This window comes from Panthera tigris, chromosome B4 (genome assembly GCF_018350195.1).
Source record: "Panthera tigris isolate Pti1 chromosome B4, P.tigris_Pti1_mat1.1, whole genome shotgun sequence".
Taxonomy (NCBI): domain Eukaryota; kingdom Metazoa; phylum Chordata; class Mammalia; order Carnivora; family Felidae; genus Panthera; species Panthera tigris.
Genome location: NC_056666.1, coordinates 70,577,969 through 70,603,505, shown reverse-complemented (window position 1 = coordinate 70,603,505; position 25,537 = coordinate 70,577,969). Strand labels below are relative to the sequence as shown.

The 25,537-nt window shown below is 38.5% G+C and overlaps 1 protein-coding gene across 3 annotated transcripts in view; it reads right to left on the bottom strand.

Annotated features, from left to right (window-relative positions):
• The window catches only part of TMEM117 (transmembrane protein 117), a 483,475-nt gene that overhangs the window by 377,000 nt on the left and 80,938 nt on the right, over nt 1-25,537 (bottom strand). For all 3 annotated transcript variants that reach the window (XM_042992135.1, XM_042992137.1, XM_042992136.1), the window contains exon 3: nt 15,536-15,668. In XM_042992135.1, coding sequence (XP_042848069.1) covers nt 15,536-15,668 — 133 coding nt within the window. The remainder of the gene's footprint in view (nt 1-15,535; nt 15,669-25,537) is intronic.

Here is a 25,537-nt window from a genome sequence, read left to right as displayed (position 1 = left end):
TGCACAGTCGACATATATTTAATAAAAGGAGAAAAGGCTGAGACTATTGAGCAGAATTTGAAAGATATATGTGGCACGGATAAAATACACCTAAGGACAACATTAAAAACAAAGTAAGCTAAATTCACAGGAAAAATATGGGCAAGGCTGTTTTGACTCCCTCTTAACCCTTCTGGGCAAATGAGAACTTCCTGGCTAGCTGTAAGAGCAGGCAGAGCAATCCACAAAGCAGATGGCTCCAATCCAAGCCAATTATACAGGTCACAATTTCCCAGTCCAGTGCTCTTCCTGGGCTACAATGGAAGAGATAACGTAGATATGCAACCATGTGATTTACTATCTACTCTGCCTTCAACCAAAGTCGGGAAGAAACATTGCTATGAGCAGTGCTATGCCCAGAAGCTTTCAGGCTCAGGTTCAATTTAATTATTTTTTTTTCTTTTTTAATTCAAATTCTTCCCCTCTCATGACCTCATCTTTTGCCTTTAGCAAACTCCTCCTTAACTTTCCCAAAAGGAGGAATTGACTTGAACAAATATTTCTGTACCTCCAATTATTTCTTCACTCACACTATAATATTGCTAGCATGGAAAGGGGGCCCTGTTGCCAGGGCAACCAGGAGGAGTGCATAAGTTCAGCCTCAGTTGGATTCTCTATTCTAATTGATCAAATTCCAGCTGTGTTCTTGACTTATCTCAATTTTGTAGACATAAGAAGGCAAAACATCTCATAATTTCTCTGACAAATTATATATTTACCCGTATCTTCATAAGGTCCCACTGACCAGTGTCTTTTCTCCTAAATCCACTAACTCAACTCATTTATTTCTAATAATCATAGATGACATTGAAAGTGTTCAGAACAGACATGACATGAGAAACACCCAACACAATGAATATATTCACCAAATCAAAATGTATACTAGAGGTACACAAGAACTGAACCAGAGCATGTTAACTATCAATCGATCAATAATACCTTGAAACCATTCCTTCCTGCTATCAAATAGATTTCTCTGATCAATTACTGTGCTTTTAATTACCTGATTGGCCATATGATATTAACACTGCATACAACTAGATTAGATTCTGCATACACATCAATCAGATTTTGATGTGAAATTCATTCATTCCTTTTCTGTCACATCATAGTTACAATGATTTTGTAAAAATCATTATATATATATATATATATATATATATATATATATATATATCCCCTTTATAGGAAGAAAGACACTGTTTGTTAGAAAGTGCAGAAGGAGGCTGGGAACTGCAATCATACCATGTACCTGGAATAATGCTACTGACTACCATATGCGGCCACTCTTACCTCAACTAGGAAGCGATTATGTGCTTCCTGATATCCTAATTCTTCCTGGATACAGTTTCCAGTCTCCTTGTGCTTGGTTGGGGCCAAGTAATTAGTGCTAATCAAAGTTGTGTGTCAACTAGTCTTTAACAAAGCAGTAAAGAGTATCCAATGGAAAAAAGACAGTCTCTTCAACAAGCAGTGTTGGGAAAATTGGACGGTGACATGCAGAATGAAACTAGACCACTTTCTTACACCATACACAAAAATAAATTCAAAATAGATGAAAGACCTAAATGTGAGACAGGAAACCATCAAAATCCTAGAGAAGAACACAGGCAGCAACCTCTGTGACCTTGGCCAGAACAACTTCTTACTAGATATGTCACTGAAGGCAAGGGAAACAAAAGCAAACATGAACTATTGGGACCTCATCAAAATCAAAAGCTTCCACACAGTGAAGGAAACAATCAACAAAACTAAAAGGCAGCCTGTGGAATGGGAGAAGGTAATTGTAAATCACATATCTGATAAAGGGTTAGTATCCAAAATCTGTAAAGAACTTAACAAACTCAACACCCAAAAAACAACAGCCCAGGTAAGAAATGGGCAGAAGACATGAATAGATACTTTTCCAAAGACGACATTCAGATGGCTAACAGACACATAAAAAGATACTCAACATCACTCATCATCAGGGAAATAAAACTCTAAGCCACAATCAGATACCACCTTACACCTGTCAGAATGCCTAAAATTAACAATACAAGAAACAACAGGTGTTGGAGAGAATGCAGAGAAAGGGGAACCCTCTTGCACTGTTGATAGGAATGCAAGTTGGTGCAGCCACTCTGGAGAATAGTAAAGAGGTTCCTCAAAAGAATGGAAAATAGAATTACCCTATGATCCAGCAACTGCCTTATTAGGTATTTACTCAAAGGATACAAACACAGATTTGAAGGGGTACATGCACCCTTAAATTTATAGCAACATTATCAACAATAGCCAAACTATGGAGAGAGCCCAAATGTCCATCAACTAATGAATGAATAAAGAAGATGTGGGGTATATATATATATATATATATATATATATATATATATACACATATATCATATATATATATATACATATATCATATATGTATATATATATATATATGATGGAATATTAATCACCTATCAAAAAGAATGCAATCTTGCCATTTGCAATGACATGGATGGAGCTAGAATGTATTATTATGCTATGTGAAATAAATCAATCAAAGAAAGACAAATACCATATGATTTCACTCATATGTGGAATTTAAGAAATAAAACAGATGAACATATGGGAAGCAGGGGGAGGGGAAGGGGAAGAGGAGAGAGGAAAACAGACTCCAAGAGACTCTCAGTGATACAGAACAAACAGAGTTGAAGGAGGGAGGTGGGTGGGAGATGGACCAAATTGGTGATGGGTATCAAGGAGGGCATTTGTTGTGATGAGCATTGGGTGTTGTATGTAAGTGATAAATCACTAAATTTTACTCCTGAAACCAATATTGCACTGTATGTTAACTAAAATTTAAATTAAAAAAAAATTTTGGGGTGCCTGGGGGGCTCAGTTGGTTGAGCGTCTGACTTTGGCTCAGGTCATGATCTCATAGCTCATGAGTTCGAGCCCCATGTCAGGCTTTGTGCTGACAGCTCGGAGCCGGGAGCCTGCTTTGGATTCTGTGTCTCCCTCTCTCTCTGCCCCTAACCCACTCACAGTCTGTCTCTGTCTCTCTCAAAAATAAATAGACATTAAAAAAATTTTTTTAATTTTTTAATTTAAAAAAAAAGAAAGATGTTTTTTACACAGTTAAAAAAAAAAAAAAGTTGTGAGAAGTTACATTCCATCAGAATGTTGAATTACTTCCCTGAGACTCCAGGAGCACCTCTCAACATTACAATGTAGTTACTATTTCAACCACGGTCCCAGAGGGAGGATGATGAAGCAGAGTCCTCCAACCGACTCACAATGAAATGTAGTGTGAGTAAAAAACAAATTTCGTTGTCTTAAGCCATTGAAATTTTGGATTTGTTTGTTACTGACACAGACTCTAACCTATCCTGACTGGTAGAATCTTAGTTTTAGGATCTTATCACTGGAGCCTCCTGTTCAGTGTTCTAATTCTGAGATACCAACTTCAGTGGCTTTTAACATGGAGCCCATAAACTCCATCACACTGTACGCAAAATTTAGGAGGCTGGGGAAGAAGATCCACGGTGTATATTAAATTCTCCAAAACTCCTGACTTTAGCTCTGCCTTGTTGCTGATTCTTAAGTAATCTATGAGTTTAGTCTCTAACCATGATAGGTAACCTCTGGTTGCCAACCTTGGCTTGGATCTCCTTGCCCTAGACTCCTACCTTGTCTTTGTAACCCATCATCATTCATTGTCTGGCTATGACAAAAATGTGCCTGTGACCTGCCTCCAGAGCTGAACGAGCTCTGGATACTTGTTTGATCTCAAGGAGATCAGTCTTTAAACTGTAACTGGTAATCAGTGCCCAAAGTAGGTACTTGAAAAATGTTCTTTTAATCAATGAGGCTGATCTCAAACAGATCAACAGTGTCTGATACCTTGCTCCTACGAAAGATAAGGAAAAATGGCTATTGTGAATTTTAATTAAAAACCCTCCCAAAGCCTGATGAGTCTAGGTAATAAAGTCTCTAGAAGCAATTCCCCAAATAGGTGCACAAATCTAGCTTTTCTACTAGTTTAATTTAGGTCATTGAATTTTTAGAAACTTACCCTAAACTGACTTACCTTAGATGATGTAGTAAAGTGATAATCAAGGCCACCCTATCCAGACAAGTGAATTGTTTAAGCAGCTGATGTTCTGTAGCTTAGCTGTCCTTTCTGCTGAGCCCTGTGTTAACTTAACATGATCCTAACAGACATATCATATCTGTTGCTCATTTAAGACCTATATAATCCTGTTTACTTATCAGTTTATGTAGATCCACATATTCAGTTAAGATGTCACTGTAAGGTTCAGTATAAGCTACAACCTCTTATCTCTCTGTAGTTACTTATAACTTTATCATCAATGATTCATTTTTTTAAGTTTATTTATTTGAGAGAAAGAGAGTGCATGCACACACACGAGCAGGGGGAGGGGCAGGGGAGGTGGAGGGGGAGGGAGAGGTGGGGAAAGAGAGAGAATCCCAAGCAGGCTCTGCGTCGTCAGCAGAGAGCCCAATGTGGGGCTCAATCTCACGAACTGTGAGATCATGATCTGAGACAAAATCAAAAGCCCGGCGCTTAACCAACTGAGCCACCCAGGTGCCCTGATCAATGATTTATTTTATATGCTTAGCTTTAAGTTTGCACATCAAATTCTCTAATAAAAGTAAAATGGTTTAATAAATAAATTTGACTATCTAATAAATATTATATATACATATACATGTATAACAGTATATTGAGTAACATATACTATTACATATAATATACATTTTATATTAAAAATGTGCATATTTAGGGGCGCCCGGGTGGCTTAGTCGGTTGAGCATCTGACTTTGGCTCAGGTCATGATCTCACAGTTCTTGAGTTTGAGCCCCGCATCGGGCTCTGGGCTGACAGCTCAAAGCCTGGAACCTGCTTCAGATTCTGTGTCTCCCTCTCTCTCTGCTCCATCCCCACTCATGCTCTGTCTCTCTCGGTCTTAAAAATAAATAAAACATTAAAAAAATTGTTTTAAATGTGCATATTTAGGTAGTATATGGATGATCTTGAAGCAAAGAAATCTATTAACATTTTTCCTAAAAAACTGCACATGTGGTATATATTCTTCTCTATTATTACACAGAATGCTGAACATCTTAATGCTTTGCAACATCCCTGGGAACCATCCTCCTCATCTTTTAAAATATGCATTTTGGGGGGAGAGAATTAAACTATGTAGTCTACAAAATACAAGTCAAAATCTAATACCCCTTTTCTGTCTTCATATTTTGTGTATATTTTACTAATCTTTTATTGTAAAGGATGTAAAGCAGGTTTTTTTTTCAATTAGGTAAGGGTATCCATTTAATACATTACTTAAATATGATGTTTTTCTATGTCTTTTGTAACTAACTTGTTCAAGTATTTTATGCACATTTGCTTCTCTAAGAAAAAAAAAAAAAAGTAGAACATCAGGGTACCCTGGCAGTAGCCTAAAGGAAACTGAAATAGAAAGAAGCTAAGCAGTTCCAATGAGATTCTCCTCTCGAGGAAAACACAAGCGAGGCTCATTTATCTTTACCACAGAAAGGCACTATCCTCCCGATCCGGTGCAAGAGTAGAAGTTGTAGACATTCCTGACTCAGCAGCCAGAGTAGCGAACACAACAGTGCTACAAGTGATGTTACCTTGACAGGGAACGATTGGAATGATGAAACGTTTTATTAACAGAATTCTGTTTACTGGTTCTCTGATTCTCTCAAGAATAACTATGGGGTTAATAGGTGACAAAGGGGGTTACTTGTCACCGAAATGTCACTTTCTCAGCTCGTGCTGGGTCCCTCTTATTCATTTATTAAATTAAACTATATAACTTCTGATAAAACGTAAGCCTCAGGCTATCATATACATCAACTTTTCATGCCTGGAAAGTAATGATTTCCTACATGTTCACCACTGGGAAAAAGGGACTGAGATGAAAATTAAAGATATTCATTATTATACAGTCTCTAGATAATGGATATTCACACACATGCACATAGGCATGACTGCCACGTCAGTAATTCCCATGTTATCATCAATAATTTCACCAAATGTTCCCTCTTTTCAAAAAAGACAAACTTAGCAAATAATCATTTAGTAACTTAATATATGTTTGATTTCCTCTTCTGAATCCCGATTAAATATTATATTAGCTCTGTGTATTTGCTTTTCATTGATGAAAAATAAGGAACAGTTTATGTATATTCATAAAGATGCATTCATAGCACTTGAACTGAGTGCTATGTATTGCATATACTAATCTGACTCTATAATGCAAGTATATTTAAGATTATGTATTATGTACTATTATGGTATAGGAAATTAATATTTATTGAAGACCTACTAGTGCTAGTTTGCATACATTGATAATAATCACCATAGTTGTAATGACAATAAAGTAGTAAGATCATTGACATGTATTATATCATTTCGTTATAATGGCCGAAGTACTTACTGTTATCATTATAACTAATACTTACTGAGAGCTAAAGTACTTGAGAAACTAAAATATATTTTCTATTATTATAAAAGCAACTAACACTTATTAGGAGCTCATTACATGGTGGGCAGCACACCAATCTCTTTGCACACATTGTCTTCTTTGATTGTCACAACAACCTTAAGGCAGTACTAACATCCCCATTTTGCATCAGTGGAAATGTGGCTCCGATAGTGAAGTTTGCCTGGGGTCACATAGCAAAAAAGAGTGTCAGCACACAAGTCCATGCTATTTCTAGGACAACACATTGCCCTTCGTACAAAGCAAAGCCAATGGCGACCGAGATTATGTTTAGTTTGTTTCTCCACTTTGGAAGCATGCATTTCCCCAAGATTAACAATAATAATGGTGAGGTTGATAATAGTAAACCCAGTAACAATCCTGTAACAGCAACCTATGTCTTAAAAATGAGAAACGGTCTAACTTTTCCAAGTTATTTTTGCCAGTGAGCGGCTAAGATGGGGCTAAAGTCCAGGTCTTTCAATTGCCGCATTCGAATTTTTCCCCTGTAACAAGCTGATAAACTATTTAATGAGAGAGTCGAAATAAGCAACTGTAAACAAGGATCATGGAACACCTCTTAAGTGTGTCAAAACAATGTCAATTCTGGACAGATAATAATGCACTCGCACACAGTAATAAGGATGCAACATCGATTGTGTTTTTCATTAGTGTTTTAAAACTTCATCAATTCAGACAACACTTACAGTAAACTCGTGATAATTTGGCTGTGCTGCGCTATTTTACCTTTGTACTATCAAAACCAAGTAATGCGAAACCAATACCATTAAAAGCAGCCAACTGTGCCCTATTGCTATACTGCCTCTGGCTGGCTAAGTAATTCTCCTTCTCCCTTGCCCGACCCTCCCCCACCCACTCCCCTTTCCCTTCCCTCCCTCCCTTTCTCTCTCACCAAGCCTGCCTCCCTCCCTCCAGCACCCCACTGGGTCAGCCCCCACGACCAGACCCAGCCATTCACTTCCAACTTTTCTTCTCTCCAGCCCATTCTCAGCAACCAGCTCAGGCCCCTTACTCCCAGCCTTGGTAATTAATTGTACTATTATTGTGAATTAATCGTACAAGCAAGTCAATGTTTAGCCTAATTAAGAATGAAGCCAACAAATTATGTAAAGCACCACTCCAGCAGAATTTGCATTCAGCCTTGCATTAGCAGCCAATCAAGCTTTTCAGCTATTGACTCAAGTATTTTCAGACTTCATGAATACCTACAGCCAAGCTTTCCCCCCATCCCAGCTTCTAAACCCGGCCCAGGGACTCCATCCTTCATCTGTCCCTCTAGGCCCACCCCTTGAAAAACAATAGATCTCTCTTTTTATTTACTAAAATTTAAATGGATAATTTGGGACATTAATAGTGTTGTTAGTTTAGGTCATACAAAAACTGTAGTGTTTAACATTACAAAAGACCGTTTAAATTTTTTCTTGCCATCTCCCAAAATAAATATAGCACTTTTAAAAACAACAAAACACACACACAAACGTCCCTTCCTCCAAAGGAAGCTACCAGTGTAAACAATGGTAGCAGGTCACCAACTTTGTACTTGAAAAATAGCAAGTGAAAATCAGGGTTCTTAACAGAAAGAAACATGCACCACGGCCGTAACTATCTAGATCAGTGGTGACCAGAAAGAGAAAAAAATGTTTGAGTAAGGAATCTGAAAGCATTAGTGAAGGTTTTAAAAATAGTGGACATAGGAAGGAGAAAAGTACTGCATGGAGTGAAATTTCACCCTGAATTTTTCCATTAAAGTGTAACTCAACTTTGGGAAAAATAATGGGCCGAAACCTACACCTCTAGCAACAGAAACTAAAGCTATAAATCAATCTTTTCTGATATGACATATGGACACACAGATGGACCAGAGTAACAGTCATTCTTGACAAAATGAGGATAAGAAGAGCATGGGGGCTAAGGTCTAGGTCAGCTGTGCACATACCCTTGAGAGAGCATTAGCGCTTGAACCATTTCATCCAGCCTGTAGACAAGTCTGTGCCAGTCTCTTGCTTGGTCATTTTTTTCCTACTCATTCTTGCTTGCTTTTGTTGTTCCCTCTGTACATAAAAGCCATGCATCTCAGATTTTAGGAAAGTGTCTATTTTAAGTATTTCCTCCTGTCACCACTCCTAGGCCTATCACCCTTACAGCACATCCACTGAATGTGCTTACCACACCCAGACATTTAATGAGCTCTCCACATAAGTTCTTACTTACTAAAACTGATCAGAAACAGAACAGAACGGAGACGATCTATTCCATTTTCATTACACCCATCACCAAATTCTTACCTTCATTTTTTTCCAGATTCTGAATATGAACGCTAATATTTATTTTCAAACTTGCCTGAATCAAATCACTTTGTCTCACTCAGTTCTCAATTTTTGTCTCGGCAATACTTAACACATATTGATGTATTAATTAATATTTGTAACACTTCTCTGGAAAAAGATGTGTATTAGGAAGAAGAAAACTTTGTCATTATCACTAGAAAACATCAGCTTCTTCATATCCTGCCCTAAGTAGGATGCACCCTGTGGAAAGTTATTCCAGTTCACAGAGGAAATTTTATCAGTCTGTCAAGTGTCTAATTTCCTCAGTGCTAAACACAACATTTATCCTTGTAATACTGGAATAAGTCTATAAACATGTATATATATGCATGTGTGTATATGTGTGTGTGTGCATGCGTGCCTATGTGTTTATATATACTATTATTTAAACTTGTTTTAGAACATAAAGAGGCCAAGTGCATCACATAATAAGTACTTATTATAGAGATCACTAGGTGGGTTTCTTCAGAAAGCTCACTAACAATTAGGAGGCAAATATTTCAACCCAAGTTTCAAAAATTCGAAAGAAGATTCTCTTCAGAGAAAACCTGCCTACCACATGGTGAGGCAGTCTAAGCTTAAAACATGCCTTTTGCTGCCACCAAGTGGCTGTTTTCAGAATCTTTTTATGAACAGAACTGGAGCGTGCGTGCTTGCTTTCGTACCATTTCATTCCTTATACATTATACATGTTATTCTTTGGGGAATTGAGATATCTGAGAAGTCCAGGCAAACATTTCCTAAATTAGGGCTTTATACATTTGATGCCGTAGAAATTCCATGACTAAGAAGTTCTTCAGAAAATGATGTCACAAAGGGTGTAAGGTATCTAAACACTAAAAAAAAAGACTCTTCCCAGCCCTATATGACTTGCTCAGTTTCTGGTCAGTAAAGACCTCAACCTCACTAGATTCTACACCTGAAACTAACGCTAACTGGAATTTAAATAAAAACTTGAAGAAAATTAATTAATTAATTAATTAAAGACCACAATGTGGACTCGAGCACACCTCTATTTCTGTCAAACAGAGATTTCTAAATGGATTGGTCTTAACATACCTAGTTGAACACAGAGGAAATCAAAACAACTGGGGGGGTGGGGGGGAGTCATTTAGAATCATTTTTAGGGGCGCCTGGGTGGCTCAGTGGGTTGAGTGTCTGACTCTCAATTTCAGCTCAGGTCATGATCTCAGGGTCGTAGGACATGCTTAACATGGAGCCAGCTTAAGATTCTCTCTCTTTCCTCTGCCCCTCTCCCCTGCTTGCGTTCCTTTTCTCCAAAAATGAACAAACAAGCAGATAGATAGATAGATAGATAGATAGATAGATAGATAGATAGATAGATAAAACAAAATAATAAAAATGTCTTTAGAATCATTTTTAACCAAGGCAAGTCCATCACTGTGGAAGGAAATAGGAAATGGTCTGGTTTCTTTCCTACTAATGTCTCTTTCTTGAGGCTGCAGTCCTGTTTGGGAACAATGCAGCATATTGCGGGACTGGGATTACCACAAAACCCTAATTTTTAACTTAACTCATTCCTTTGCCTCTTTTTCTTTGACTGTCTTCCCTTTTCGCTCCCAAGAGACAGTTAATTAAACATTAATTGAATGACAGGAAATTGCTAACTTAAAAACAACACAAAACTGAAATGCGGTAGCAGCAGCCCCTTCGGGATTCCAAGAACACAGCACCATTCCTCTTGGGGTCCTGGTTCCTTTGACTGCAAAATGCATTAATGTGATTTTGGTTATGAAAGGAAAAGTCCCAGATAAATCAAAGTGGACAGAAGTAGAGATGAAAGAGAACTAAATTGCTCTATATAATGAACCAGAAAAATTTTAGAAGTTTTCTGGAATTCCAGAATTCTGGAAATGCAGGGGGCTCCAGAGAAAAGTAGGAATCTAAAACTTATTATTATTATTTCATAATTTATTGTCAAGTTAGCTAATAACATACAGTGTATATAGTGCGCTCTTGGTTTCGGGAGTAGATTCCCGTGATTCATCACTTACATACAACACCGAGTGCTCATCCCAACAAGTACCCTCCTCAATGCCCATCACTCATTCCCCCCCGCCCGCCCCCATCAACTGTCAGTTTGTTCTCTGTACTTAAGAGTCTCTCATGGCTTGCCTCTCTCTCTGTTTGAAACTATTTTTACACCTTCTCTTCCCCCATGGTCTTCTGTTAAGTTTCTCATTGCACACATGAGTGAAAATATTTGATATTTGTCTTCCTCTGACTTATTTCACTTAGCATAATACCCTCCAGTTCCATCCATGTTGTTGCAAATGGCAAGATTTCATTCTTTCTCATCACTGAAGAGTATTTGATCATATATATAAGCCACATCTTCTTTATCCATTCACCAGTTGATGGACATTTGGGCTCTTTCCATAATTTGACTATTGTTGAAAGCACTGCTATAAACATTGGGGTACATATGCCCCTATGAATCAGTACTCTTGTAGCCTTTAGGTATATTCCAAATAGTGTTATTGCTGGGTCTAGGGTAATTATATTTTTAATTTTTTGAGAAACCTCCACACTGTTTTCCAGAGTGGCTGCACCAATTGGCATTCCGTCAACGGTGCATGAGGAGAACCTGAAACTTAGAAAAAAGAATGGGGGCACCTGGGTGGCTCAGTGGGTTAAGCATCCATCTCTTGATTTCAGCTCAGGTCATGATCTCACAGTTCATGGCTTTAAACCCCTCCATCAGGGTCTGAGCTGAAGGTGCAGAGGCTGCCTGGGATTCTCTCTCTCCCTCTCTCTCTGCCCCTCTCCCACTCATGTGTGTTGCACTTTCCCTCTCTCTCAAAAGAAATAAAATAAACATTAAAAAAGAAGAAGAAAAGAAAAGAGAATGGCCAGGGATTAGGGGGTGGGTTCTAAAATCCCAAGGAAAATGTATATTAAAACCATAAAATTATGCCTATGGTTATGAATTTCTCAGAACTTTTTTCTAAGCAAAGCCCAGCCTGTCAGACAAGCCTCCTAGATGCTGCCTGTGCTGGTAGTTATATTTTCTAGTGCATCTTCTGTAGCACTCTGCAGAACCACTGAAGGTAGGAGTGTATGTTTCCATTCTCGCCTAAAACGAGCCCAAATCCTGATCTCTGGTCCTGCTATGAGAGGTAAATTCAAACCCCTATGTTACTGCCTCGGAGTGTCACTACACAGGCTTACTGCCCTGGTTTTCAGATCTTTCTTCATTTTTGGCCTCTGGGATTTTTATTTTTCTTTTCTTTCTTTTTTTTTTTTTAAGTTTATTTATTTATTTTGAGACAGAGAGACAGAGCATGAGCAGACGAGGGGCACAGACAGAGGGAGCGAGAGAATCCCAGGCAGGCTCTGCACTGTCAGCACAGAGCCTGACTCAGGGCTTGAACTCAAGAAACCTGAGATCATGACCTGTACTGAAACCAAGAGCCAGATGCTTAACCATCTGAGCTACCCAGGCGCCCCTGGCCTCTGGGGTTTTTTGTTACATCTGGGTAAGCTCAGCTATGCAGAGCTATGCACAGTCTATCAGTCTGCATTATATTTTCCATCGTTTCTAAAGACTTTGTAGGACAGCCTACTTAGACAGCCAATGTGTAAAAATGAAGGCGCTCATAAAATGTCTATAATGTAAAAACTCTGCCAAGGATCGGAGCCTTAACTACAGCAGAATCCTGATCCACAACCTCAAACATTTATAGAAAGATGAGTTTACTTTCATCTTGATGACTTAAAACACAAAAGAAGTTACAAAAACAGCAGCATTTTGGTGGGGTGTGGTGTAGAGGGGTGGAAAGAGAATCAATGGGGGGATACTTTCCTCATAGTAGTAGGACATATGGGCTGTCTTGAGCCCTGGTCCCTTTAGTCCAGTCAGCTAACTTACCTCTCTCCTTCTCCATTTGACCGCCTCTTGGCTTGACTCTCCAGAGATGGCTAATGCCATAGAGCTAGTGCACGTTTCAGGGAATTCACTCCAATGAGAACACCAGGAGCAGGCAACTTGACTCTCATCAAGCCAGTTCTGGCTAAAACTCTTGAGGTTCTGGTCAGATAAACCTAGGGGTTTTGTTCTCTATAAGGAGGGATCAAAGGACTCTGGCTGAACCTAACTTTACAATCAATCCTAAAATTGGGGGGAAAAGGCAAATCACTCTAGGGAATGCTCTCAGAAATCCTAAAGAAGCCACAAACCAGGAAACACTGGAATCCTCAATGCCAATCAGACTCATTGTAAAGAATCCAGGATTCTTCTTCACCACCAGCAATCCTCTGATATAAAACTAGTCAGTCATGATATCCACATGCCTATCATCCTTTCCACACCCTCTGGCTCCATCATTCCCTGCCCTACAAAGGATGAGGCAATGCCTCAAATAACATGGTGAACCCTGGAGAACCCCAATGCACAGATGCATCAATTTTCCCTAGGAATGGATTTTCCTCCAAGTTTACATTCCTACCTTAAAGTACTCACTAGTTCAAATGGCATGTGTCATTAAAGTTGGTAATATGTCTTTTATAAATGGTGATTTAATTTGTTTATTAGTAGAACTAAACCATTTGTCCCTTGCTTCGGATTTTTTAAAAAATTAAAAAGGGATTGCAGTAAGAAGTCCCCTCAGGAAAAGGTCCTTCTGAAAAAGGATGAGGCATATTGGTGAGGAGTTCAAGAGTTAGTAAAAACATGGAATACTGTATTTAGTCTGAAAATAAAAGAGAATCACTTTCAATTTTAGTTAAAATAGACGCATACAAATTCTCTTATTTTCTGCATATGCCTCCTACTTCTTTCAATTTTCAAACTCTGCTTGAAAGATTAAAAATACAAAGCAAAGCTAATAGACTTACAGTGACTGAGTAACAGAATCAACCAGCAATCAACTCTGTGCCACCCTAAGAGCAGGATGTATTACCAGAATTCACTACTTAATAGTCCAACTCCTCCTTTGTCAATGTCTAAAATAGAGATTTAATTATAATGTAACTTTAGACAAGTGACAGAACATGTCTGGTCCTCAGTTTCTTGATCTGTAAAATGGAGAGAATACAAAAACCTATTACTTAGGGTCACTGTAAGGTTTAATTGAGTAGTGGTACTGAGTGCTTAACAGCTGTTAGCCCTCTGAAAGATTCATTTCAGTATTACCTACTGAGGGCATTACAGTGTGCCAGGGGTCTTCCATTATTGCATTTAATTTATTACCTTGACATCTCCTTCTTCCCTCAGAATAAAAACTTCTAGTTAGCAAAGACCTCTTTAGCTCCATTTAAAAAAAAAAAAAAAGAATTAAAGAAGTCAACTTCCAAGAAGAGGGTATATTTTATATTTAATGTATTATTTTCAGCAACAGCTTAAAAAATGCAAGGTTTTTAATGGGTCCCTTCCCCTTCTGGCCCCAGTGCTGACAGTGCACAACACCTCTCTGACAGGCTGAGTTGTGTTGGGTAATTCCAAGAGCACCATTACCCATTCCATTACTATCAGCACTGCGCTAAGGGTGAAGCTTGTCCTGACTTCCCTAGGTTAGAGTCTGTGACTCCATCATTTAAAAATGGACCCAGTAAATGGCATTATTCGAAACCCAAGAAACAACTACAAAGCATTTCGGTAGCTTCTTAAAGCCTGAACATTTGATCTAAATCTCACGTTCCACTTGGTACCAAAAAGGAACCTTTGTGAAATAACCTGCTTTCCCATTACTGTTCATCTCTTTTGATGGTGGGGGGAAAAAATAAAAATTTTAATTGAGCTATCCCTCTCAGCTTTGTGCTGGCTAACATCTGTACATAAGATCAAAACAATTGCAGTACAGAAGAGGCCGACAATCTTGCCTTGCCTATATTTAGAAGAAAATGATATTACCTAGCTTTCCAATCTATTGGGAAGGATAGATGAAAACCCTCCTTGGGAACTATTTCATTGCACAACAATATCTAACATAGTTTATTATTGTCACTAATCTAATTCTTAGTGCTGTAAGCTAAGCCCTTCTCCTTATATTCTGTTCTTAAACCTTACTAAGAGCAAACTGAGAATTGGAGAAACTTAAAAAAAAAAAATCTACAGTCTACTTGTTAGTACATCTTCATGCCACAGTGATTTGATTAGTGATTTGATAAGTATAGATCACAACCCTGGATTTAATACAGGGTGGCCCACTTTTAAGATGACCCATTCATAACAAAGTTCTCTCTGTTGGAACTGTCAAGAGAGTTAAAAAAAAAAAATGCCACCAGTATCAAACACTTTTATTTAACCAGGCATTGCAGAGCAAAGGAATTGCAAATCTAAAGACCTTCATCTTAGCCCAGCCTTACTGAGTGTAAACAAGTCAGTAAGATTTCCCAATTCTCATATTCTGTCACTATAATGAAATTCTTACCTGCCCTCAAACTACTCCACAGAGATATCCTAAAGGAGAAGGAACACAAGACAAGCACGGTAGAACACTACAAGCTGGTTGGAGGAAAGGCTCTAAATGTCTTAAGCAAGAAAAATGCACAGATTATCTTTACTGACAGTAGACTATCACAAAGAGTTAGGCTACTACAAGCTAAAAAATTCTCGTTGAGTTTTTACGAATTTCAAACATAACACTCACCACAGTAGAAAGGGGAAAGATAACCTACCCCATGTTCCCATCCATTAGAAGAATCGTGTTGTAGATGTGAGAAAATATGAAGAGAAACAGAATTGTGCTGAAGAACATTGTCATCCATGACCCATGATCCTCTCGAAACATTTTTAACCGGAGCAACTGACCTGCGATAGAAAACAGTATTAGAAATTCATTGTACATCATAATTCCAAATTCATGCATCTTCACTTTACTTCACTGAATCTCTATTAACTCCCCATATTCTGAAGACTTTGCCATAGAATTGCCTTATGGATCAAACCACCATGTTAATGTCCTTTCTGATCTTTTGTAAATAAATGATCATGGAAAAGTCTAACTCAACACCATATTATCCTGGAGCAAATGACACTAACATGAAAATCGAGTATGGTTTAGAAATAATTCATTATGCCGCCATGAAAACAAGATGAATTAGAGCTCTACTATCCGCTATTTTCTATTTCACAGATGTGTTCTTGGTTTCTTGCATGAGAAAATTACTTAAGGCAAATGGTACAGATAATTGCTTTTTGTCTCCTTACACCTACTCCCAATACTGACCAGTCAATAAAACCAAAGCAGAATTCACATATACAAAGATCCAGCTGTTGAAGGTACATGAACACTTAAAGGGAAAACTCAAGTTTCTGTCATAAGATAGAGACAACATAGCCTTTTTCTTAGCTAAAATATCCATACCTGCATACAGGCCTGTGGGTTGAAGGGGCAAGGGTTGGGGGGGTGGGGCAGCATGTACATGTGTTATGGAGCTTGGTGTGGCTCCCAGCAAAAGGTTACTTCCACCATGATGCCTAAAATTCCATTTACAAAGATAAATGCTAAAATTAGAATGTTAAAATTCAAATATTTCAAGGAGGGAAAACGTGTTAAGATCAATACTAAAGTAAAAATTATGAAGATCAGAATTAATCCAGAAATGCTTTTCCTTTATGGTAGAGAAGAGAAATGAGAGCATTAGTATATCCTGAAAGGTGAGGGAGATGACAAACCATGGGAGTAAGAAAAAATGAATGTAGGTCACCCTGGCTTCTCCTAAGATAAATTTTGTCTAGTATACTCCTCTCCATTCCTGAGAAAGTTACCTAAATAACAATAAAGGCAATGGTACACCTATAGGAACTACAGTTAAAATAGAGTAGGACTGAAATCTTATAATAGATTTTCTCACTAAAGAAAATATTCCCTTGGAGAGGATGTGGAGAAACAGGAACTCTCATGCACTGTTGGTGGGAATGCAAACTGGTGCAGCCACCCTGGAAAACAGTGTGGAGGTTCCTCAAAAAGTTAAAAATAGATCTACCCTATGACCCAGCAATGGCACTGCTAGGAAGTTACCCAAGGGATACAAGAGTGCTGATGCATAGGGACACTTGTACCCTAATGTTTATAGCAGCACTTTCAACAATAGCCAAATTATGGAAAGAGACTAAATGTCCACCAACTGATGAATGAATAAAGAAATTGTGGTTTATATACACAATGGAATACTACTTGGCAATGAGAAAGAATGAAATATGGCCTTTTGTAGCAACGTGGATAGAACTGGAGAGTGTTAGGCTAAGTGAAATAAGTCATACAGAGAAAGACAGATACCATATGTTTTCACTCTTATTGGATCCTGAGAAACTTAACAGAAGACCATGGGGGAGGGGAAGAAAAAAAAGAAAAGTTAGGGAGGGAGGGAGCCAAACCATAAGAGACTCTTAAAAAACTGAGAGTAAACTGAGGGTTGATGGGGGGTGGGAGGGAGGGGAAAGTGGGTGATGGGCACTGAGGAGGGCACCTGTTGGGATGAGCATTGGGTGTTGTATGGAAACCAATTGACAATAAATTTCATATTAAAAAAATAAAATAAAATAATAAAATAAAAAAAGAATGTGGCAAAAAAAAAAAATATATATATATATGTATATATATATATATATATATATACATATATATATATATATATTTCCATCTGGAAATTGTCTCTCTAGGGATAGACAGTAGCTCTCATGTAGGTTATTGAGTATAGGAAGAAATCTTTTAAGATTTAATTACTAAACTTTTCCTTGTACCTCACTTTTATTAAAATAGCAATTTAGATTTCATTTGGAAACCAGAAACATTACCCTAGCCAAAACTCTAAATAGAGAAAAAAAAAAAAAAAAAAAGGAGATTTGGTTACATCATTATCATCTGGTTTCTTGTCCTGCACAAGAGAAGCAAAGAGCAAACCTGAAAGTCAGGGGGGATGTTAATTGTAACTAAAAGCAGAATGTGGAAAACTTTCTCTTGAAGCCAACAATACTAGAAACTAGCACAGCAAATTACAACCCCACAGAACTTGTTGATTAATTGAATCAATAATTATGGAAAGCCAGAGATTTGCAATTCTCCACACAATACATTGTCAAGAACATGATAAATAGATATTAAGCATAGAATGCTTGAGAGTAAAAAACTCATGCCATGAATATCTTAAAGCAACTGTAAGGAATATTATTCATTCATTGAGCAAATATTGTTGAATGTGTTCCGATTAAATCAGCCATGGTTCGTACTAGAGACACAGCTGAGAGCAAGCCAAGAGGTGTTTAAAGTCCACCATTATTTAGGTGATTAGTGAAAATGTGATCTTATTTTAGACTCACAGGCTTTCTTTGTTCAAGGTTCCCTTTGCTGCAAGTCCTTTCAGCTTCAAACTAAGATTTATTTAATCCAGCAGTTTATAACGAAGAACAGCAAAGACCAGTTAATTAGAATTCCTTGAAAATTTAAATGTGAATTCCCTTGACATATGCATATATGCAAAAATTACTAATGGACTTATTTTCAAGGTCAAATCGTAACGCTGGCGGTTGAAGAGTGCTTTGTAAATAAAACACTGGATTAAGTGTACACTGGCTGAAATAACATAAAGTCAGTAAAAAGGGAAATGTGACTGTACCATTTATGCTGTCATTGCCAAGCTCATTGTCTGGCACTAATTTCAGTCATTAGCGTCATTAGAACAAAATGGCAGGTTAACATTGCCTGAAATTCACTTGCAACGCACAATAAAAGTGCTGCAATATGTGAAGGACAGAACTGGTGTGACTCAAATGTTGAGTTAAATCACATTATAAAAATTTCCCGTAAGTTACTTCAAGGTGAACTCACTGAGTGCCCATCCTAATGCTAGAAATATATATGTATACATCGCCATCAGCTGACTGCTGTTTAAGTGACTTCTCATGCCAGCTAATCAAACGAAGAACCTCAGTGTTACCTGAAGGTGTCACAGGAAAATGTGCTGCCTCTGCCCTGTAGCATAACCATACATTTGGTTTGGCTGGGACAGTAGTGGCTTATAACTGTTGTCCTGACATAATTATTAATAATGTCCCCTTCCTAAGTGTACTGGTCTGGGGAATAAATTATATGCCACCTTTTCTATAGGCCACAGAATTCAGAATTTTACAATACTTTCCTTTAGAGGGCTTTTGTAAATAACTGAGTGAAGACAGTCCTTATAGGTCAACAATAACAAAAGGCATCACAAAGAAGGTTAGGTATATTGCTGACAAGGTCATAAGTGACTTCTATTTTAGTCATAGATATATCTGTAAATACGAGTGTATATTTACATTATTAATAAAATTTGTCGTGGACTATATGGAACATCGCCTTCGATATATATGGTCAAGGTAATGGTAAAATGACCCTTAGAACAAGCAGAAGCATTAAGATGGTACACAAGTCTGGGGGCGCCTGGGTGGCTCAGTTGGTTAAGCGACTGACTTCAGATCAGGTCGTGATCTCACGGTTCCTGGTTCAAGCCCTGCTTTGGGCTCTGTACTGACAGCTCAGAGCCTGGAGCCTGCTTCAGATTCTGTGTCTCTTGCTCTCTCTCTGCCCCTCCCCTGCTCACACTCTCTTCCTCAGTCTCCAAAATAGATAAACATTTTTTATTATTTTTTTTATTTTATTATTTTTTTAAACGTTTATTTATTTTTGAGACAGAGAGAGACAGAGCATGAACAGGGGAGAGGCAGAGAGAGAGGGAGACCCAGAATCTGAAACAGGCTCCAGGCTCTGAGCTGTCAGCACAGAGCCCGACGCGGGCTTGAACTCATGGATCGTGAGATCGTGACCTGAGCCGAAGTCGGCCGCTTAACCGACTGAGCCACCCAGGCGTCCCAAAATAAACACTTTTTAAAAAAAAGAAAAGAAAAATATGGTACACAAGTCTGTGTACATGTTGGAAGACACAGGGACTGGCTGTTATGAATGTTAGTTAAAGTCAATTAAAATGGCCTAAAACCTCGGAATCGTTCCTGGAAATACAGTAGGTTTGGGACCACTAGCATGTCATAAAATTCTAACAAGATTAATTATCTAAAGGCATATTTAAAAATATATAATGCTCCTACATATGTAATGGAAAATAAAAAGAGACATGTGTAATAAGGAGAAATATGGAGAAACAATTTGGTTTTTTGGGGGATTTTTGCTATTATGTTCTCATTGGCAAAATAAAAAGGAGTATTTTCTTTCTACCTCATAACCAAATTTTTATCCTGAGTTCCCTTTTGTTCATGTGTGATTCTCACAAGGAGGCCTTGAACAAATAAATAAATCTCAGAGAAGATGAAGTGTCCATGCTTCCACATAAGAGATGGGGGTAGTCCTACTCCTGGGAATTTGTGAAAGCAAGGGATTCGATAGAGCAAGGGCTTCTAGGTTCATAAAAGATACAATCATTTAAGCCTCCAAGGCGGAAGAACATCATCTGGATTTGATTACATGCACGCTGGTGAGAGCTAAACTATCAAGGGTCATGGCATTGAAGTCAGGCAAGGAGACTGAACTACCCCCAAGGGAATAAGGCCAGTAGAGCAGCCACCAACCTCCATTAGGAATACAACAACCTGAACAGGATTCCAGTCAACTGTTGGAGGAGGTCATGGAGAGGACATGATCACCGGTTGACAGTCAAGCTAGACCTGGGCCATCAGATGCTCCTCACCCCTCCCCCTGTCATTGGAATGCACAGTCCACACACAGGTGGGAGCTGTTTTCAAGGATATACCCTTGAGAGAACAATGAGTTATTTAAACTGTCTAGATTTTATAAGTGACTGAACTCAAGGCCTCTATATGAATTTTTTAAGACTGTAGCAAGCAAGTGCAGAGATCTAGTTTTGTGGCCGCCGAAGGCAAGCCTCATTACATGTTCTCTTGCTTATTAAAACTGCCACTTCCCAATCTGAAAGGGCCTGTCTCTTCTTTTTTTTTAATTTTTATTTTGTTTCATTACATCCAAATTAGTTAGCATATAGTGCAACAATGATTTCAGGAGTAGATTCCTTAATGCCCCTTACCCCTTTAGTCCATCCCCCCTCCCAGGACCCCTCCAGTAACCCTCTGTTTGTTCTCTATATTTAAGAGTCTCTTATGTTTTGTTCCCCTCCCTGTTTTTACATTATTTTTGTTTTCCCTTCCCGATTATGTTCATCTGTTTTGTCTCTTAAAGTCCTCATATGAGTGAAGTCATATGATATTTGTCTTTCTCTGACTAATTTCGCCTGCCTCTTCTGTCTCTGGTTGTCCTCCATGTATGGGGGCCGGTTTCAGATTTTACCTGAGAAATCCCCAAGGTTGCAAACCAACACCATCTTAAGCAGCACCGTCGTGCCAAAGAGGTGGCCAAAGACCATCACCCAAGCAGCATTAGAAGAAGCAGGGAGCAGGTAAATACAGATGAAGGATTTGAGACTTTAGAGATAAAAAAGGTAAGGTGAAATATTACCAATATTGTACTCTCTGCTCACCTTGGTAAGCAGGAACTCACAGCAAGATTTATTTAATAATATAAAGGGGAAACTGTGGCTTTACACATAAGACCCTGACCAGGAAATACAAAAGGATGAATGAAGGTGGCACTTTCCTCAAAAAGACATCAAGCTGAAATGAACACTACTATCCATGAAGTCTACTGCTCCAAAACCTCCTATAGTATGTGATGGTCAACCACATACATAATGTATACTTAATGGATACATACATAAGAAAAAATGTAATCTACAGCTATTTATAAATTCTCAATTTGTTAAGGTCAAAAGATAGTCAAATTTGGAATAGCAGGCATTCCACATACCAGTAAGAATGTTCTCTGTTGCAAGTAACAGAGAAAGAAGGAAGGAAGGAAGGAAGGAAGGAAAGAAAGAAAGAAAGAAAGAAAGAAAGAAAGAAAGAAAAGAAAGAGAGAAAGAAAGAAAGAAAGAAAGAAAGAAAGAAAGAAAGAAAGAAAGATAAAGAAAGAAAGGGAAAGGGAGAAAGGGAAAGGGAGAAAAGGGGAAAGAGAAAGGGAGAAAGAGGGAGAGAGAGAAGGAGGGAAAGGGAGGGGAGGGAAGGGGAAAAAAGGAGAAAGAAAGGGAGAGGAGGGGAAAGAAGGAAGGAGAGGGGAGGAAAGGTAAGAGAGAAGGGGATGGGAGGGGAGGAGAAGGGAGGGGAGGGGAAGGGAAGGGAAGGAAGGAAAAAAAAATGAAAACCAGCTTTAAAATATAAGGAGTCTTTCTTTATTGGCTTCTCATATTTTCTAACAAACATGCTTGTTCCCTAAAAAAAAAAAAAATTAATCTTCTTAACATATATGCTCAGAAAATAATGTGGATTTAGTTTCACTAAAGGAATTAAATGACTTCAAGCAAAACTTGACCCAGCACTGACAAAATGTAACCAAGGTTTGATTTATCTCCATTTCCCAGCTTCATTTCTTCAGAGTGGGGTCCCATCATACCCAGCTCCTCCAACATGTTCATACATACCATCTGTAGTCCCAAGATGATTGCAGCAACCTCAAGTAATGTCTTCATTTTTGTCCAGGGGGGAAAACATGATGCTTTTGCCTCACTATTTCTAAGGAAAGTTATGTGATTCACTCTCATTGAGCTTGTTTGGGTCCTGAACCAATCACTACTGGCACAGTTATGAAAAGCAATGATTAGTTAACCCTATGTCACATGTGAAACTCCTAAAGCCAGATTAATTACCTAATAATACTACATTGATCCGCAAACGCAAATCAAGTATGGCAAACATTGTCACAAAAGGCAGAACCACAAGATGGAAGATCCCGGGATCCTTGAATCCCTGATTAAAACAGAAGTACCTTCTCGGTTTTAGGCTTCATATGGGTGAGAAATTCAATTGAGATGTACTCATTATATATTTTTACTACTGAAGCTAATGTTATCTTACCAGATATAAGATGACCAATAGATCAAAGGCACAGAGAAGGAAAAAAACGGGGTTTAAAATGGCCAACATGGAATCTTTATTTCCTGATCTTTCTTTATATCTCTAGTACTCAGCACAATATATGGCAAAATATCTGCATTAAATTAAATACTTATGGAGAAATTCTAGAAGGAAAATTAAGACCTGCCCACAAGAAAGGGTACACATTTTCCAAGAGAAAAATTCTAAGTAAAATATGGGGGAAAATACATCTTGTTGGCAATGATGCCATCACTCACACAGCTCAACCTCAGAACACCTAAGGCCCAAGACTTTGCATAATTTATTGTCTACTTGTGTGTGCCACATCCATCTATAAACTGAAACACAATGAGGCCCACATTTGTCTTCTTCACCACTGGTATCGCCATGGCACTGGCACATAGCATGTCTGAGATAAATATTTGTCCAGTTGCTAAACAATGAAGTGATACAATACAAAATTGAACAATAGTTCAATATTCTACTATATGACTACAATCCTGGATCTCTGCAGATCTGGCAATTTACACCTACCCTCTGAGCCCTATGGAACCCATCAGTTCTTTGACCTTCACCTCCACATTTTATCCCCATCTCCCCTACTTCCTCTTATTTAGCATGATACTTCTGTTTCCTTATCAAACTTTCTTTTCTTCAACACCTTTGTTTCCTGTGTACCCCATACCTGTCTTACACTTGCCTAGAAAACCCCAGCTCCGATTCAACGCTACAGTTCACTTTCTCTAAGTTCAGTCAACTGCTGTAGAAAAAAACTGAACACAAGTTGATTAATAACTCACTACATAATCATGATCCCCACTTTCAGCAGCTACCACAGCACCGCACATTTGTAGTTTTCCTTGTACTTGTCAGTCTCTTTCCCATTCTCCTCAGCACTCATTTCACACTTTACCCCAAAGCTCCTACTAAGCCTCTCTCACTCTCAGAATATAACCTTGGTCCCAACCCCAAGGAAAACTGCTGCCACCAAACATGATTTCCTTCAACTTCCTGGCCACTCACATGCATCCACTTTCTATTCACACTTCCTTCCCTTGTTTCTCAGAGGATGCAGAGCTCATCCCACAAAAAGGACCCACTTATGCCTTCTTAAAACTATACCCCCCACCCCTGCCCTTGAGGCCTGGTCCATCAGCCATCTTTTCTTTTCTTTGTATTTCCAGTCTCTCCCTCCCTCCTGGTTCTCTTCCCTCTGCCTCTAAATCCTAAGTCTGTCCTAAAGGCAGTGCTTTCTTGACCTCATGTCCTTGAACTACCATCCATTCTTCTCTTGTCCAGATTTCAAGCAAAAGTAGTATGCATCATGCCCACTCCGAGATCTTACTTGCAACGCAAACATTCTACTGAAATTGTTCTGGCAAATGTTGAAGACCCCCACATTGAAAAATCCAGTAGAAGTACGTTGGTCTTTAATTTACAGGACATCTCCTGTATCCGATACGGCAGTTGTCCACTCTTGTCCTTTTTGACACTAACTTCCGTGGCTTCTCTAACACCAAACACTCTTTGTTCTTTTTCTACTTTCCTGATTATTCTTAGTCACCTTTTTGGGCATCTCTTCTACTCATCCCATAAATGATGATGTTCCCCATGATCAGTCTCATATTATTGCATGATCTCATCCCCTGTTATGGGTTTAATATCCACTATCTCCAGCACAGACTTTTCCTCCCAAGCTTCAGACTGAAACAGTCAACTGCTCACTCCCCTCCTGAATGTCCTATTGCCAACTCAAACTCAGTATACAAAAATGGATTCAAAATCTCCATCCCTATCTCCAATCTGACCTTTTCTATAGCTAAATCCACTCCAACTTCTGACTTTACCACCTTGTTATTTTCAACATAACAAGATAGAATTCATTCTTGATAATTTTCTGCACACCTGCCATTTCAATCAACAGTCATATTATTTTATGACCTTACATCCATATTCTTCTCTCACAATTTGGGTTTCATTGTCTCTGCATGGGAGCATTACAACAACCTCACTGGTCTTCCTCATTCCAAACTTTTCCACCCCAAATCCAACCTCCAGACAGCTAATAGATCTGACTGAAATACAAATGTGGTCACATTGTTCCATCAATGATCACCATTCCCCCATTGTAATTCAAGCTCCAAAATATGCTACAGAAGGCGTTGCTTGATTTGACCCAAGCTTACCTCTTCTTTCTCACCACCACCTACCCTCCACTCTAGTCCCATCAACACTAAACAGATTTCAGCCTCTTATACTCATGCTGAACCCTCTGCTTGGGATACTCTTCCTTCCCCGTCTCTCGACTAACTCCTGCATTTCCTGTGAGCTTTAAAATGCTGGGCAGAGATGATCTCTTCTAGGTAGTTATCTTCACTGTTAAATATTTCATGTATTAGAGTCACAGAAAGAGCTTACAGGATGTACTCTTTCAGGAAGTAATAAGTTCCCTTCAGTGCAGACAAGAAGAAATGGCCACCAGCCAGGTATAGTTTAAAGGGCTGGATTAAATGACTTTTAACATCCAACTCTAGGATTATAGGATTTGTTTAGTCAGTGAGAGATTAGTGTAGTATGCTAGCTCAAAACACTTTAAGTTAAAAAGAGAAATCCTTACCTATTGAGAGAAAAAATGTTCCTCCTAATGTTTTATCTGTCATTGTATGCCTCTCTAATGTGTAAAATGAATCTAAAGTAACACAGTGATAAGATTCCTTAAAGGCCAAGTTAATATTTAACATTTTAAA